Source organism: Chiloscyllium plagiosum, unplaced genomic scaffold (genome assembly GCF_037043375.1).
Source record: "Chiloscyllium plagiosum isolate Xiang-an unplaced genomic scaffold, Cpla_swu_hap1 HiC_scaffold_13, whole genome shotgun sequence".
NCBI lineage: Eukaryota > Metazoa > Chordata > Chondrichthyes > Orectolobiformes > Hemiscylliidae > Chiloscyllium > Chiloscyllium plagiosum.
Window position 1 is genome coordinate 24,135,290 of NW_028270151.1, and position 14,768 is coordinate 24,150,057.

Below are 14,768 nucleotides of genomic sequence, written 5' to 3' on the forward strand. Positions count from 1 at the left end.
AGCAGTCCATGTCCAAATGCAACAAGATCTGGACAATATCCTGGTTTAGGCTGACAAGTGGCAAGTAACGTTTGCATCAGACAAATGCCAGACTTATGATCAACACCAATAAGAGGCAATCTAACCACTGCCCCATGGCATTCAACTGTGTTACCATCACTGAATCCTTCACTAGATGTGGGTGTACTGTACCTTTAAGAGAATTAAAAGCTAGTAGAACTACCCAACACAGCACCAAGTGTTTTGAATAAGGTAACAGTGTAACACTTGGTCGAAAGCTAGGTTAGCTGGTTGCCCGGAAATGACAAAACAGATCCAAGTTAGGCCAATCAACATCAATTATATCCCAAAAAGTATCAAATTCCAATCAAGTTTGAATTTAGTATACTGACAATCTTAAAAGCTAATGACACAATCTGATGTTTTGGGGGGTATAAATCCAGGGAAAATTGAACAGTTGGGAGGAGAACTGCCAAACTCACGACATCTGCAGACTGCCCGGAGACTAGCTCTCTCTTTATCGATCTGTGACCTGTGAAGCATAATCCCTAAGAAGAAGAAAAGAAGACACAGGAAGATCCAAATAGAAGACTTGACAGCTGGCTGGTTTTGAAAACTTGAATCTTTGGTAAATCTTAATCGGGGGATTTTATTGGACTAGTATTGTAGAAGGGAAGGTGAAATATAGGTTAGAGGAAGGCGTTGTAAATAGTTGTTAATTATTGTATATTATACTTTAAGAAGTAGAGTTGTTAATTTGTACGTTAAAATAGTTTTGGCCTTTCCAATTTTCACAGGTTACTGCATGGGATAAATCTTTTCTATGTTGCTGGTTTAAATTAAGCAGGAGGGTTTACCCCATGTTGTAACACTATCAACATCCTGGAGTTATCATTGACCAGAAACTCAACCGGACTCGCCACACAAATGCAGTAGCTACAAGATCAGGTCAGAGGCTGCGGCAAGTAACTCATCTCCTGACTCCTGAAAGCCTGTCCACCATCTACAAGGCCCAAGTCAGGAGTGTAACCGCATACTCCCCGGCTGCCTGGATGGGTGCAGCCCCAACAACACTCGAAGCTTGACGCCATCCAGGATAAAGAAGCCCGCTTGATTGACACCACATCCATAAGCTTTCACTCCCTCCACCCCTGACGCTCAGTAGTGGCAGTGTATACTATCTACAAGATGCACTGCAGAAATTCACCAAAGATCCTCAGACAGCACCTTCCAAAGCCATGTCCAGGGCGTGGGGTTTGGCAGACGGAACCCAAGCCCGGGTTTAGGCCTAGGTAAGGAGTGAGGGTTCGTTTCTAAAGAGCTGCTCCATTCACTTCTGGAATGTGGACAATTCTGACAAGGCCAGTGTATTTTTAAAATTCATTCAGAGATGTGGGTGTCTCCGGCTGGCCAGTATTTAAAATCCATCCCCAGTTGCCCCTGGAGGAGGTGGTAATGAGCTGCTGCCTTGTCTCTCTTAGGCAGGGAATTCCAGCCACAGTGAAGAAACTGTGAATGATGGAAGTGGGGGGCTTGTGGGTATAGAAGAGGCAGTCTAAGGACCTTTGGTGAATTTCTACATGTAGATCATACAGATAGCTGCTACTCACCTGAAAGAGTGCAAACTTGGCCTTCAGATTCCCATCTGTCATGTACTGTTTCGCCTCTCGGAAGAGGATACTTGTAGGCCAAAGTCCGAGGATTGTGGACACTCCCAGAAACAGGTTGAGCCAGAGAAAGATGCTGGTTGAAGATAACTGAGGCAGTAATGCAACATGGGGAAAAAAAAGCAGAAAAAGGGATGAGAGGTGTTCCATGGATGGTTCAAGCCCTGACAGAACCTGAGAATGAAATGTTGCTGTGGTGCACACGGGAGCAGAGGTCTGCTGGGAAACTCCTGATCTCTGAAATACTCAATACAGCTGTGGGATAACACAGAGATTTTCCTGTATCTTCACACACCTCATCTACCGTGTCCATTGCTCTCGATGTGTCTACATTGGGGAGACAGGGCGCCAACCTGCAGAGCATTTCAGGGAACATCTCCGGGACACACACACTAAAGAACCCCACCGTCCTATGGCTGAACACTTTAACTCCCTCCTCTCACTCCGCCAAGGACTTGCAAGTCCTGGGTCTCCTCCACCACCAAATCCTAACCACCCAATGCCTGGAGGAAGAATGCTTCCTCTTCTGCCTTGGGATCCTCCAACCACATGGGATCAATGTGGATTTCACCAGTTTCCTCATCTTCCCTGCCCCACCTCATCCCAGATCCAACCCTTCAAATCAGCATTGCCCTCTTGAACTGTCCTACCGGTCCATCTTCCTTCCCACTTATCTGCTCCACCCTCCTCTCTGACCTATCACCAAACATCCCACGTCCATCCACCTATCACATTCCCAGCTACCTTCCCCCCAGCCCTCCCCCTCCCATTTATCTCTCAGCCCCCTTGGCCCACAAGCCTCATTCTTGATGAAGGACTTATGCCTGAAACGTCGACTCTCCAGCTCCTCGATTGCTGCCTGACCGGCTGTGCTTTTCCAGCATTTTGACACTGGGGGACAACACAGACAATATTGTTTTCCTGAGTCATTATGGTGCAGAGGGAGGTCATTTGGCCCATCAATTTCATGCTGATTCCCTGTGGGACAATCCAGTCAGTCCTGTTCCTCTGCTCCAGCTGCACTTTGGCAGGAAGGATATTATTTAAATGGAGAAACACTGCAGAAAGCCACAGTGCAAAACAATTTGGCCTGATAATCTTCTTGTTTACCCACCCCTTTCATCTCTCTCTCTCTCTCTCTCTCTGTCTGGGCTCTGTCTCCACCTATCTAATGCAGGATTGCTTCTGCCTCCTTATATAGCCGATATAAAGGCTAGCATCCCACTAACTTGCTCCATTATTTTAAGGGCTTTTGCCCGAAACGTCGATTTTCCTGCTCCTCGGATGCTGCCTGAACTGCTGTGCGTTTCCAGCACCACTCTAATCTAGACTCCGGTTTCAGCATCTGCAGTCATTGTTTTTGCCATTATTTTCTGTACCCGTTTACAATATTTTAAAGATCTATGCACCTGAACTCCCAAATCTCTTTGGCTGCGTTTAACTTCTGGAAAGTATCTTCACCTCTCCTTTTTTGGTCTTTTGCTTACATTGAACTCCATCTGCCACCGTTTCTCACATCCAGTTAAGCCTATCAATATCTCTTTGTAATTTTAACTATCATCTACACGTCTACAGTGCCACCTAACTTAGTGTCATCAGCAATAGATATAGGGTCAGCTAGCATCAGATAATAGGAAGGTCGCTGGAATATCAGACGTTATTTCAAAGGGAATGGGCCATGGAAATAAGGAGTGAGAAGAAACTCAGCAGGTCTGGCAGCAAGGGTGGAAAGGAAACCAGAGTTAATGTGTCCAGTTCAGTTTGGATTGTGGGAGAATTGTATTAGACTGAAAACATGAACTCTGTTTCTCTCTGTCTACAAATGCTGTCTGAGCTGCCGACTCTCTCCAGCATTACTTTGTTTCTATTTCAAATCTTCAGCATCCGTATCATATTTTTAATGATATTATGAATGTTAAAATGACTCTGAGCTGTGAATGGGAATGCCACATGATAACCCTGGTTATTGTGGTATCCTGGGCAGAAAGGCCCTGACTGGGAGCTCAGAGAGAGAGAGGATGTACCTATCGTCTCCTCCCAGAACTGACTCTGACCTTGGATGTGCAGAGGTCATCTGTTCCCATAGCGTTCCCCTGGCTCGTGTGCCGGGGAGAATTGGGGCTGAGACACATGTCCCACCGAACAGAGAGGCTGAGTGGAGCACTATTGAAAGATTTGCATTCTCATAGTGCCTGTCACCACCTCAGGTGAAGTGAATGAAATGAAGTGCTTTTGAGGAGTTGTAACGGAGGAAACACACCAGCCAATTCCCAAAGAACAGCAAGATAGTCATGACCAGTTAAACTGAATTTTGTGGACTGTAAGTATTGATCAGGCCATTGGAGATCCTGCTGTTTTTTGACATTGGTATTTTGGAACATTCAACCAAGAGGGCAGGCGTGAGCTGGGTTTAGCTTCTTACCGGAGAGTCAGACACAATGAGGATTTTAATCTCACTCACATCATCTGGATCATACAGGCCATTCGTCCATAAAACAATTCCCAGGAAATAAATGACAGGTCGAAGAAAAGCCACTTGGAATGATCCCATCACAAAAATCTTGAATTTCTTCCTGAGCAGGTGAAAAGTAAAATTCGGGTTACTTCACAACTTTCAGAAATGGGCGAGGAGTATCTGCTATGGCAAAAGGTCCCAAGACATTTCACAGGAGCCTCATTGAACATTATTTGACCCTGAGCCACGTGCAGGCAGTATCACAACATGGGACAAAAGGCTTTGTCAAAGAGGGGAAGGAGCAGCTTAAAGGAGGAGAGGTTTTGGGAGGGATTCCCAGAGTTCAGTCCTGTGGCAGCTGAGGGCATGGCTTCCTACAATGCAGCGATTAACATCAGGCAAGCACAAACAGCTCCAGGCTGTGCCTAGGTACCTGTATTGCTGGGTTCCAAACACTTTCATGGATATAAGATTAGACTTTAAGATCTGGACATCTTTCTTCCCTTTTGGTCTTCTTCTATTTCCACTGTTGTAATTTTAAAATTTGGATCATTTAACCACGATGGCTTTGGGGAATAGTGACTTTGTACACTTCCCCTGAACTCATGTACTTGAGTACATGTGACAAAAAAATCTAACTCTAATTCTAAATAGCGGGTTTGAGACTGATGTAGAAATCTTGGAGGGTTTGATTTGATTTATTGTTGTGACATGTACCTAAGTACAGTGAGAAGTTTTATTTTGTGAACAGTACAAGCAGATCATAGTAAACAAGGACACACAGATCATAGGGTCCTTAGACAGAACGAAGCAGACAAGGTTATTTACTGCACAGGAGGTTCACAAAGCAAGATCAACCTTCATAAGATTAACATTATTTGAAATTAGAGGGGTCCATCAGTCTCATAACAGTGGGGAAGAAGCTGTTCTTTCACCTGCTGGTGCGTGTGTTCAAGCTTCTGTAACTTTTGCCTGAGGGAAGAGGTTGGGAGAGAGCATTACCGAAGTGGGAGGGGTCTTTGATGATGTTGGCAGCTTTCCTGCAGCAACAAGAAGTGTAAACAGACTCCATGGATGGGAGGCTGGCTTCTGTGATGGTCTGGGCTGTGCACATCTTATGGTCCTGGGCAAAGCAGTTGCCATACCAGACTCTTAGACCCGGATAGAATGCTTTCTATGGTGTATCTGCAAAAAGTGGTGAGAGTCATAGAGATATACAGCATGGAAAAGACCCTTCAGTCCAACTCGTCCATGCCAACCAGATATCCCAACCTAATGCAGTCCTATTTGACAGCACCCGGCCCCTGAGGAAGAAGCAGGGTTGTTGTGTCTTGACTGGAAGAGATTAGAGAGATATGGGGGAGCAAGGCTTTGAAGTTATTTGAAAATAAGGAAGAGAATTTTAGTGGCGAGCTGTAGCTGTGCTGAGGGCACAACAGTAATGGTGTTATCATGACATAGACACAATAGGAGAGCAGGCACTGATTAATCAATTTATTTAAGCAAGGCATCTGTCATTGTAGGAATATGGTCGCACCCCAGATCCCTTTATTTGAGAAGTCAATTAATATAACATGGTAAAAAAATTCAGCCTTGAAGTTGCAGTATTGCTGATAGCCACCTGGTGGTGCTGCTGCTCCACATTAGTGCCAGAGCAGGGTTGGCCGTATTTACTCTTCCTCAATACCAGGTAAGATCTAATCATGACTGGAAAATCTAAACTTTAAATAAAAACGAACCTGCATGCAAATAACACGTTATCACCTGTTTAGAACAGCATGATCTTTCGAAGGCCATCCACCCCTCCCCCGGTCCTATAATATAATCAGGGATACATGCTGAACTTTGTGTTAGCTCCATCTCCCTATCCTGGTTTCATAATCCCAACACCCTTCGCCAACAAAAATCTATCCATCCCTGATTTTGAAAATTCAAGTTTTTTTTCTGGGGGAGGGAGTGTCACATGCTAAGAACGCAAATGTTAGCGAGATGCTGGAGTATTTGAAAAAGTGGTATCTGTGGAGACTCATTGAAGATAAGGACTAGGACTGTACCCAGAGCGGTAACACACAGATCACAGTCTCTGCACTCGGGTGGAAGTAACAAATGACACTCCTGAGACACAAACAACAATGACCGTTTGAGGCACAGCCACTGGAACCCAGACTCCCAGAGTTCATTGAGGCACAGCCACTGGAACCCAGACTCCCAGAGTTCATTGAGGCACAGCCACTGGAACCCAGACTCCCAGAGTTCATTGAGGCACAGCCACTGGAACCCAGACTCCCAGAGTTCATTGAGGCACAGCCACTGGAACCCAGACTCCCAGAGTTCATTGAGGCAGCATCCAGGGGCTATCAGCAACAAAGGCATTGAATGGACAGTGTCAACCCATTGAGGCTCCTCCAACCAGACAGTTTCAGATTCCCACTTTCCTCTGTGTGGGCAAGTGTTTCCCGATATTCCCCCAGAAACTGATGGTGAGGGGGTGGCATACACTGTCACCCTGGGAGACTAAGCATAGTTCCCGTAACCTAAAGGCAAATGTTAGCTGACTGAATAAGGAAGAATTCAGTGATCTTTCTCACAGCATCTGGTAGTTATGTACACACAACAATCACAGGCATTGTCAGGGTCAGAGCTGAGCAATTCAAATATGAACAGGAGCTCACTTCCATTAGCATACCATGCTGAAGAGGATAGAGCTCATGAAGATGGAGAATGAGAACCTCATACCATTGGGTGACATGCTGATCATATATCGCTCATCGTCCACGAGACAGAATACAACATGAGTGGTGGTGTGGACGCTTGCACTCCCTTTTGCTTTTCTGGAGAGCCTTCTCCTCTGTTTTCAGGTGCACTTCAGTCCCACACTCCTGATCTTTGGGTACCCAGTGCGGAGGGGGAAGGGTAGGTCAGAGGATCTCCTTGTGGGTCTGCTCCTGGGCCTGGCCAAACTGGCCATAAACAGGTCCAGGCAGCAGGCCTTGGAAAGGGTCGCTAGGGCCGACTGCCTGCCCCTCTTCCGTGGTTACGTTAGAGCCTGGTTGTCTCTGGAGAAGGAGCACGCAGTATCCACCGACACCCGGGAGTTGTTCAGGGAGAGGGCGGCGCCGCAGGGAGTGGAGTGCATCATTTCCCCCTCCAACTCTATTTTGATTTAACCCCTGCCCTCCCCTTCACAGTTTGATCACACAGCGTTGCCCTTTGATGTGAAGGGCACTGCTTATCACAGGCCACTCGGGTGTTTCTTTTCTTTCTGTTGGTGGAAACTGAATAAAGATTCGTAACTAAAAGGGTGAAATTTGATCTTTGAGTTATTAGAAGCATTGGGACCAATTGGATAATTGGTTCAAGGAGCCAGTCTGGGTGTGGTGGCATGAATGGCCTCATTCTGTGCTAACCCATGTTGCAGTGATTCAATGAGAGGATTTCCTGCCTGCCATTATTGACATCGGACTTTGTAAACTTCACAAAGTACTGCATTAGTGAGGGAAGGGGGAGAGGAGAGTTTAATGTTTCTGGGAAGGAGGTGGTGTCATGGTATGGCAGCACAATGGCTCAGTGGGTAATGCTGCTGCCCCAGTGCCAGGGACCCGGGTTCCATTCCAGTCTCGTGCGACTGTCTGTGTGGAGTTTGGGTGTTGGGTTTCCTCTGGGCACTCCGGTTTCCTCCCGTTAACCAAAGAAAACTTGATTGAGTTTTTTGAAGAAGTAACAAAGAGGATTGATGAGGGCAGAGCAGTAGATGTGATCTATATGGACTTCAGTAAGGCATTTGACAAGGTACCCCATGGGAGACTGATTAGCAAGGTTAGATCTCATGGAATACAGGGAGAACTAGCCATTTGGATACAGAACTGGCTCAAGGACAGAGGGTGGTGGTGGAGGGTTGTTTTTCAGACAGGAGGCCTGTGACCAGTGGAGTGCTACAAGGATCGGTGCTGGGCCCTCTATTTTTTGTCATTTACATAAATGATTTGGATGCGAGCATAAGAGGTACAGTTAGTAAGTTTGCAGGTGACACCAAAATTGGAGGTGTAGTGGACAGCGAAGAGGGTTACCTCAGATTACAACAGGATCTTGACCAGATGGGCCAATGGGCTGAGAAGTGGCAGATGGAGTTTAATTCAGATAAATGTGAGCTGCTGCATTTTGGGAAAGCAAATCTTAGCAGGACTTAGACACTTAATGGTAAGGTCCTAGGGAGTGTTGCTGAACAAAGAGACCTTGGAGTGCAGGTTCATAGCTCCTTGAAAGTGGAGTCGCAGGTAGATAGGATAGTGAAGAAGGCATTTTGTATGCTTTCTTTTATTGGTCAGAGTATTGAGTACAGGAGTTGGGAGGTCATGTTGCAGCTGTACAGGACATTGGTTAGGCCACTGTTGGAACATTGCGTGCAATTCTGGTCTCCTTCCTATTGGAAAGATGTTGTGAAACTTGAAAGGGTTCAGAAAAGATTTCCAAGGATTTGAGGAGTTGCGCTATAGGGAGAGGCTGAACAGGCTGAGGCTGTTTTCTGTGGAGCGTCGGAGGCTGAGGGGTGACCTTATAGAGGTTTACAAAATTATGAGGGGCATAATTATAGGGTAAATAGGCAAAGTCTTTTCCCTGGGGTCGGGGAGTCCAGAACTAGAGGGCATAGGTTTATAGTGAGAGGGGAAAGATATAAAAGAGACCTAAAGGGCAACTTTTTCGCAGAGGGTGGTACGGATATGGAATGAGCTGCCAGAGGAAGTGGTGGAGGCTGGTACAATTACAACATTTAAGAGGCATTTGGATGGGTAGATGAATAGGAAGGGTTTGGAGGGATATGGGCCGGGTGCTGGCAGGTGGGACGAGATTGGGTTGGGATATCTGGTCGGCATGGACAGGTTGGACCGAAGGGTATGTTTCCATGCTGTACATCTCTATGACTCTATGTGCAGGTCAGTTGGATCGGCCATGTCTAAATTACCATTGTGTCCAGTGATGGGCAGGCTAGGTGGGTGAGCCTTGGGAAATGCCAGTTAAAGGGATAGGGGGGGAAGGAGTGGGTCTGGGTGGGATGCCGTTTGAAGGTTCGGTGCAGATTTGATGGGCTGAATGGCCTTGATCTGCACTGCAGGAATTCTATGAGTGGTAATGTGACTGGATCAGTAATCCAGAGGCTAATGTCCTGGGATCGTGGGTTCACATCACCATCATGGAGCTGGTGCCATTTCAATTCACGGCCTAGTCTCAGCGATGGGCACCATGAGACCAATGCCTGTTGCAAACACCCATCTGATTCACTGGTAGCCTTTATGGAAGGCAATCTCACCTGGTCTGACATGTGACTCCAGACCCACAGTGATGTGAGTGACTCTCAACTGCCCCCTGAAATGGTCAAGGGCAACTTGGAATGTATGACAAAGGCAACCCAGCCAGTGACTCCAAAATCCCCAAAAGGGAGAAATGCCGTGGAAAGGTGCTACAGAAATGCATGTCCTTTGTCTGGTGTGTGAGTGTGTGTGACCTCTCACCTGGTCATCTTCATGCGAGGTAGACACGGACAGCAGCAACAACAAGGTCCTGTACTGATCGCTATGGTGACACTGTCTAACCTCTCCAACATGGCTTCCTGGCCCCCATAGGCTTCCACAATGACCAACAGCAGCAGGTAAAAGCAAACACCAAAATACCTAGGCAAACAAGATTGACGGGGGAATGCTTGTTCACATTTCACAAATCAAACATCGCGTCAAGCTTGTAATTAGCGGGACGATCAATGACAATAGGTTTATACCAAGAGTTAGAGTTCACAGTCAAGACATGGACAAAGTTAGGATGCATGTTGGGTATTCAGGCCGGGTGGAGGGGCCACAGCTGGTTATGAGGGATTTGGGTTGGTTAATTACAGTCAGGTCAGTGAGCTGGAGGCAAACTGTGAGTTAGTGTCAGGGCGGTGTGTTAGTGTCAGGGCGGTGTGTTAGAGTCAGGGCGTGTGTTAGTGTCAGGACGTGTGTTAGAGTCAGGGCGGTGTGTTAGGGTCAGTGCGGTGTGTTAGTGTCAGGGCGGTGTGTTAGGGTCAGTGCGGTGTGTCAGTGTCAGTGTCAGTGCGGTGTGTTAGTGTCAGTGCGGTGTGTTAGTGTCTGGGCGGTGTGTTAGTGTCAGGGCGGTGTGTTTGTGTCTGGGCGGTGTGTTTGTGTCTGGGCGGTGTGTCTGTATCTGGGCGGTGTGTTAGTGTCTGGGTGAAATGTTAGTGTCTGGGTGGTGTGTTAATGTCAGGGCGGTGTGTTAGTGTCAGGGTGGTGTGTTAGTGTCAGGGCGGTGTGTCAGTGTCTGGGTGGTGTAATAGTGTTGGGGCAGTGTGTTAGTGTCAGGGCGGTGTGTTAGTGTCAGTTTGGTGTGTTAGTGTCAGGACGGTGTGTTAGTGTCTGGGCAGTGTGTTAGTGTCAGGGCGATGTGTTAGTGTCTGTGTGGTGTGTTCGTGTCAGGGGGTGTGTTAGTGTCAGAGCAGTATGTTAGTGTCAGTGCGATGTGTTAGTGTCTGGGTGGTGTGTTAGTGACTGGGCGGTGTGTTAGTGTCAGGGCGGTATGTTAGTGTCTGGGCGGTGTGTTAGTGTCTGGGCGGTGTGTTAGTGTCTGGGTGAAGTGTTAGTGTCTGAGTGGTGTGTTAATGTCAGGGCGATGTGTTAGTGTCTGGGCGGTGTGTTAGTGTCTGGGCGGTGTGTTAGTGTCTGGGTGAAGTGTTAGTGTCTGAGTGGTGTGTTAATGTCAGGGCGATGTGTTAGTGTCTGGGTGGTGTGTTAGTGTCTGGGTGGTGTGTTAGTGTCTGGGCGGTGTGTCTGTATCTGGGCGGTGTGTTAGTGTCTGGATAAAGTGTTAGTGTCTGAGTGGTGTGTTAATGTCAGGGCGATGTGTTAGTGTCTGGGTGGTGTGTTAGTGTCTGGGTGGTGTGTTAGTGTCTGGGCGGTGTGTCTGTATCTGGGCGGTGTGTTAGTGTCTGGACGGTGTGTTCGTGTCTGGGTGGTGTGTTAGTGTCTGGGCGGTGTGTCTGTATCTGGGCGGTGTGTTAGTGTCAGGGTGGTGTGTTAGTGTCTGGGTGGTGTGTTAATGTCAGGGTGGTTTGTTAGTGTCAGGGTGGTGTTTCAGTGTCAGGGCGGTGTGTTTGTGTCTGGGTGGTGTATTAGTGTCGGGGCGGTGTGTTAGTGTCAGGGCGGTGTGTTAGTGTCAGGGCGGTGTGTTAGTGTCAGGGCGGTGTGTCAGTGTCTGGGCGGTGTGTTAGTGTCTGGGCAGTGTGTTAGTGTCAGGGCGATGTGTTAGTGTCTGGGTGGTGTGTTCGTGTCAGGGCGGTGTGTTAGTGTCAGAGCAGTGTGTCAGTATCTGGGCGGTGTGTTTGTGTCTGGGTGGTGTGTTAGTGTCTGGGTGGTGTGTTAGTGTCTGGGTGGTGTGTTAGTGTCAGGGCGGTGTGTTAGTGTCAGGGCGGTGTGTTAGTGTCTGGGCGGTGTGTCAGTGTCTGGGCGGTGTGTCAGTGTCTGGGTGGGTGTATTCGTGTCAGGGCGGTGTGTTAGTGTCTGGGCGATGTGTTAGTGTCTGGGTGGTGTGTTCGTGTCAGGGCGGTGTGTTAGTGTCAGAGCAGTGTGTTAGTGACAGGGCGGTGTGTTTGTGTCTGGGTGGTGTGTTAGTGTCTGGGTGGTGTGTTAGTGTCAGGGCGGTGTGTTAGTTTCTGGGCGGTGTGTCAGTGTCTGGGCAGTGTGTCAGTGTCTGGGTGGGTGTGTTTGTGTCAGGGTGCTGTGTTAGTGTCTGGGTGGTGTGTTCGTGTCAGGGCGGTGTGTTAGTGTCAGAGCAGTGTGTTAGTGTCAGGGTGGTGTGTTAGTGTCAGGGCGGTGTGTCAGTGTCTGGGCGGTGTGTCAGTGTCTGGGCAGTGTGTTAGTGTCAGGGCGATGTGTTAGTGTCAGGGCGATGTGTTAGTGTCTGGGTGGTGTGTTCGTGTCAGGGCTGTGTGTTAGTGTCAGGGCGATGTGTTAGTGTCTGGGTGGTGTGTTAGTGTCTGGGTGGTGTGTTAGTGTCTGGGTGAAGTGTTAGTGTTTGGGCGGTGTGTCAGTGTCTGGGTGGTGTGTAGGTGTCTGGGTGGTGTGTTAGTGTCTGGGTGGTGTGTTAGTGTCTGGGTGAAGTGTTAGTGTTTGGGTGGTGTGTTAATGACAGGGCAGTGTGTTAGTGTCAGGGCGATGTGTCAGTGTCTGGGCGGTGTGTCAGTGTCTGGGTGGTGTTTTAGTGTCAGGGCGGTGTGTTCGTGTCTGGGTGGTGTATTAGTGTCGGGGCAGTGTGTTAATGTCAGGGCGGTGTGTTAGTGTCAGGGTGGTGTGTTAGTGTCAGGGCGGTGTGTTAGTGTCAGGGCGGTGTGTTAGTATCAGGGTGGTGTGTTAGTGTCAGGGCGGTGTGTCAGTGTCTGGGCGGTGTGTTAGTGTCTGGGCAGTGTGTTAGTGTTAGGGCGGTGTGTCAGTGTCTGGGCGGTGTGTCAGTGTCTGGGTGGTGTGTTAGTGTCTGGGTGGTGTGTTAGTGTCAGGGCGGTGTGTTAGTGTCTGGGTGGGTGTGTTAGTGTCTGGGTGGTGTATTAGTGTCGGGGCAGTGTGTTAGTGTCAGGGCGGTGTGTTAGTGTCAGGGCGGTATGTTAGTGTCAGGGTGGTGTGTTAGTGTCAGGGCGGTGTGTCAGTGTCTGGGCGGTGTGTTAGTGTCTGGGCAGTGTGTTAGTGTCAGGGCGACGTGTTAGTGTCTGGGAGGTGTGTTCGTGTCAGGGCGGTGTGTCAGTGTCTGGGCGGTTTGTTAGTGTCAGAGCAGTGTGTTAGTGTCAGGGCGGTGTGTTAGTGTCTGGGTGGTGTGTTAGTGTCAGGGTGGTGTGTTAGTGTCAGGGCGGTGTGTTAGTGTCAGAGCAGTGTGTTAATGACAGGGCAGTGTGTTAGTGTCAGGGTGGTGTGTTAGTGTCAGAGCAGTGTGTTAGTGTCAGGGCGGTGTGTTTGTGTCTGGGTGGTGTGTTAGTGTCTGGGTGGTGTGTTAGTGTCAGGGCGGTGTGTTAGTGTCTGGGTGGTGTGTTAGTGTCTGGGCGGTGTGTTAGTGTCTGGGCGGTGTGTTAGTGTCAGGGTGGTGTGTTAGTGTCTGGGTGGTGTGTTCATGTCAGGGCGGTTTGTTAGTGTCAGGGTGGTGTGTCAGTGTCAGGGTGGTGTGTTTGTGTCTGGGTGGTGGATTAGTGTAGGGGCAATGTGTTAGTGTCAGGGCGGTGTGTTAGTGTCACGGCGGTGTGTTAGTGTCAGGGTGGTGTGTTAGTGTCTGGGCGGTGTGTTAGTGTCAGGGCGATGTGTTAGTGTCTGGGAGGTGTGTTCGTGTCTGGGCGGTGTGTTAGTGTCAGAGCAGTGTGTTAGTGTCAGGGCGGTGTGTTAGTGTCAGGGCGGTGTGTTAGTGTCAGGGCGATGTGTTAGTGTCTGGGTGGTGTGTTCGTTTCAGGGCTGTGTGTTAGTGTCAGAGCAGTGTGTTAGTGTCAGGGCGATGTGTTAGTGTCTGGGTGGTGTGTTAGTGTCTGGGCGGTGTGTTCGTGTTTGGGTGGTGTGTTAGTGTCTGGGTGAAGTGTTAGTGTTTGGGTGGTGTGTTAATGACAGGGCAGTGTGTTAGTGTCAGGGTGGTGTGTTAGTGTCAGGGTGGTGTGTCAGTGTCTGGGTGGTGTGTCAGTGTCTGGGTGGTGTGTTAGTGTCAGGGCGGTGTGTTCGTGTCTGGGCGGTGTGTTTGTGTCTGGGCGGTGTATTAGTGTCTGGGCGGTGTGTTCGTGTCTGGGCGGTGTGTTTGTGTCTGGGCGGTGTGTTTGTGTCTGGGCGGTGTGTTCGTGTCTGGGCGGTGTGTCTGTATCTGGGCGGTGTGTTAGTGTCTGGGTGAAGTGTTAGTGTCTGGGTGGTGTGTTAATGTCAGGGCGGTGTGTAGTGTCAGGGCGGTGTATTAGTGTCGGGGCAGTGTGTTAGTGTCAGGGCGGTGTGTTAGTGTCAGGGTGGTGTGTTAGTGTCTGGGCGGTGTGTTAGTGTCAGGGCGAAGTGTTAGTGTCTGGGTGGTGTGTTCGTGTCAGGGCGGTGTGTTAGTGTCAGAGCAGTGTGTTAGTGTCAGGGCGGTGTGTTAGTGTCAGAGCGGTGTGTTAGTGTCAGGGTGGTGTGTTAGTGTCAGAGCAGTGTGTTAGTGTCAGGGCGATGTGTTAGTGTCTGGGTGGTGTGTTAGTGTCAGGGCGGTGTGTTCGTGTCAGGGCGGTGTGTTAGTGTCAGGGTGGTGTGTTAGTGTCAGGGTGGTGTGTTAGTGTCAGGACGGTGTGTTAGTGTCAGGGCGGTGTGTTCGTGTCAGGGCGGTGTGTCAGTGTCTGGGTGGTGTGTTAATGTCAGGGCGATGTGTTAGTGTCAGGGTGGTGTGTTAGTGTCAGGGCGGTGTGTCAGTGTCTGGGTGGTGTATTAGTGTTGGGGCGGTGTGTTAGTGTCAGGGCGGTGTGTTAGTGTCAGGGTGGTGTGTTAGTGTCAGGACGGTGTGTTAGTGTCTGGGCGGTGTGTTAGTGTCAGGGTGGTGTGTTAGTGTCTGGGTGGTGTGTTAATGTTAGGGCGGTTTGTTAGTGTCAGGGTGGTGTGTCAGTGTCAGGGTGGTGTGTTTGTGTCTGGGTG

The 14,768-nt window shown here is 49.0% G+C and overlaps 1 protein-coding gene across 1 annotated transcript in view; it reads right to left on the reverse strand.

Annotated features, from left to right (window-relative positions):
* Positions 1-14,768, reverse strand: part of LOC122556127 (uncharacterized) — a 142,631-nt gene that overhangs the window by 81,795 nt on the left and 46,068 nt on the right. The window contains exons 5-7 of the mRNA XM_043702602.2: positions 9,630-9,788; positions 4,129-4,240; positions 1,611-1,757 (exon numbers count right to left, since the gene is read on the reverse strand). Of these exons, the coding sequence (XP_043558537.2) occupies positions 1,611-1,757; positions 4,129-4,240; positions 9,630-9,788 (418 nt within the window). The remainder of the gene's footprint in view (positions 1-1,610; positions 1,758-4,128; positions 4,241-9,629; positions 9,789-14,768) is intronic.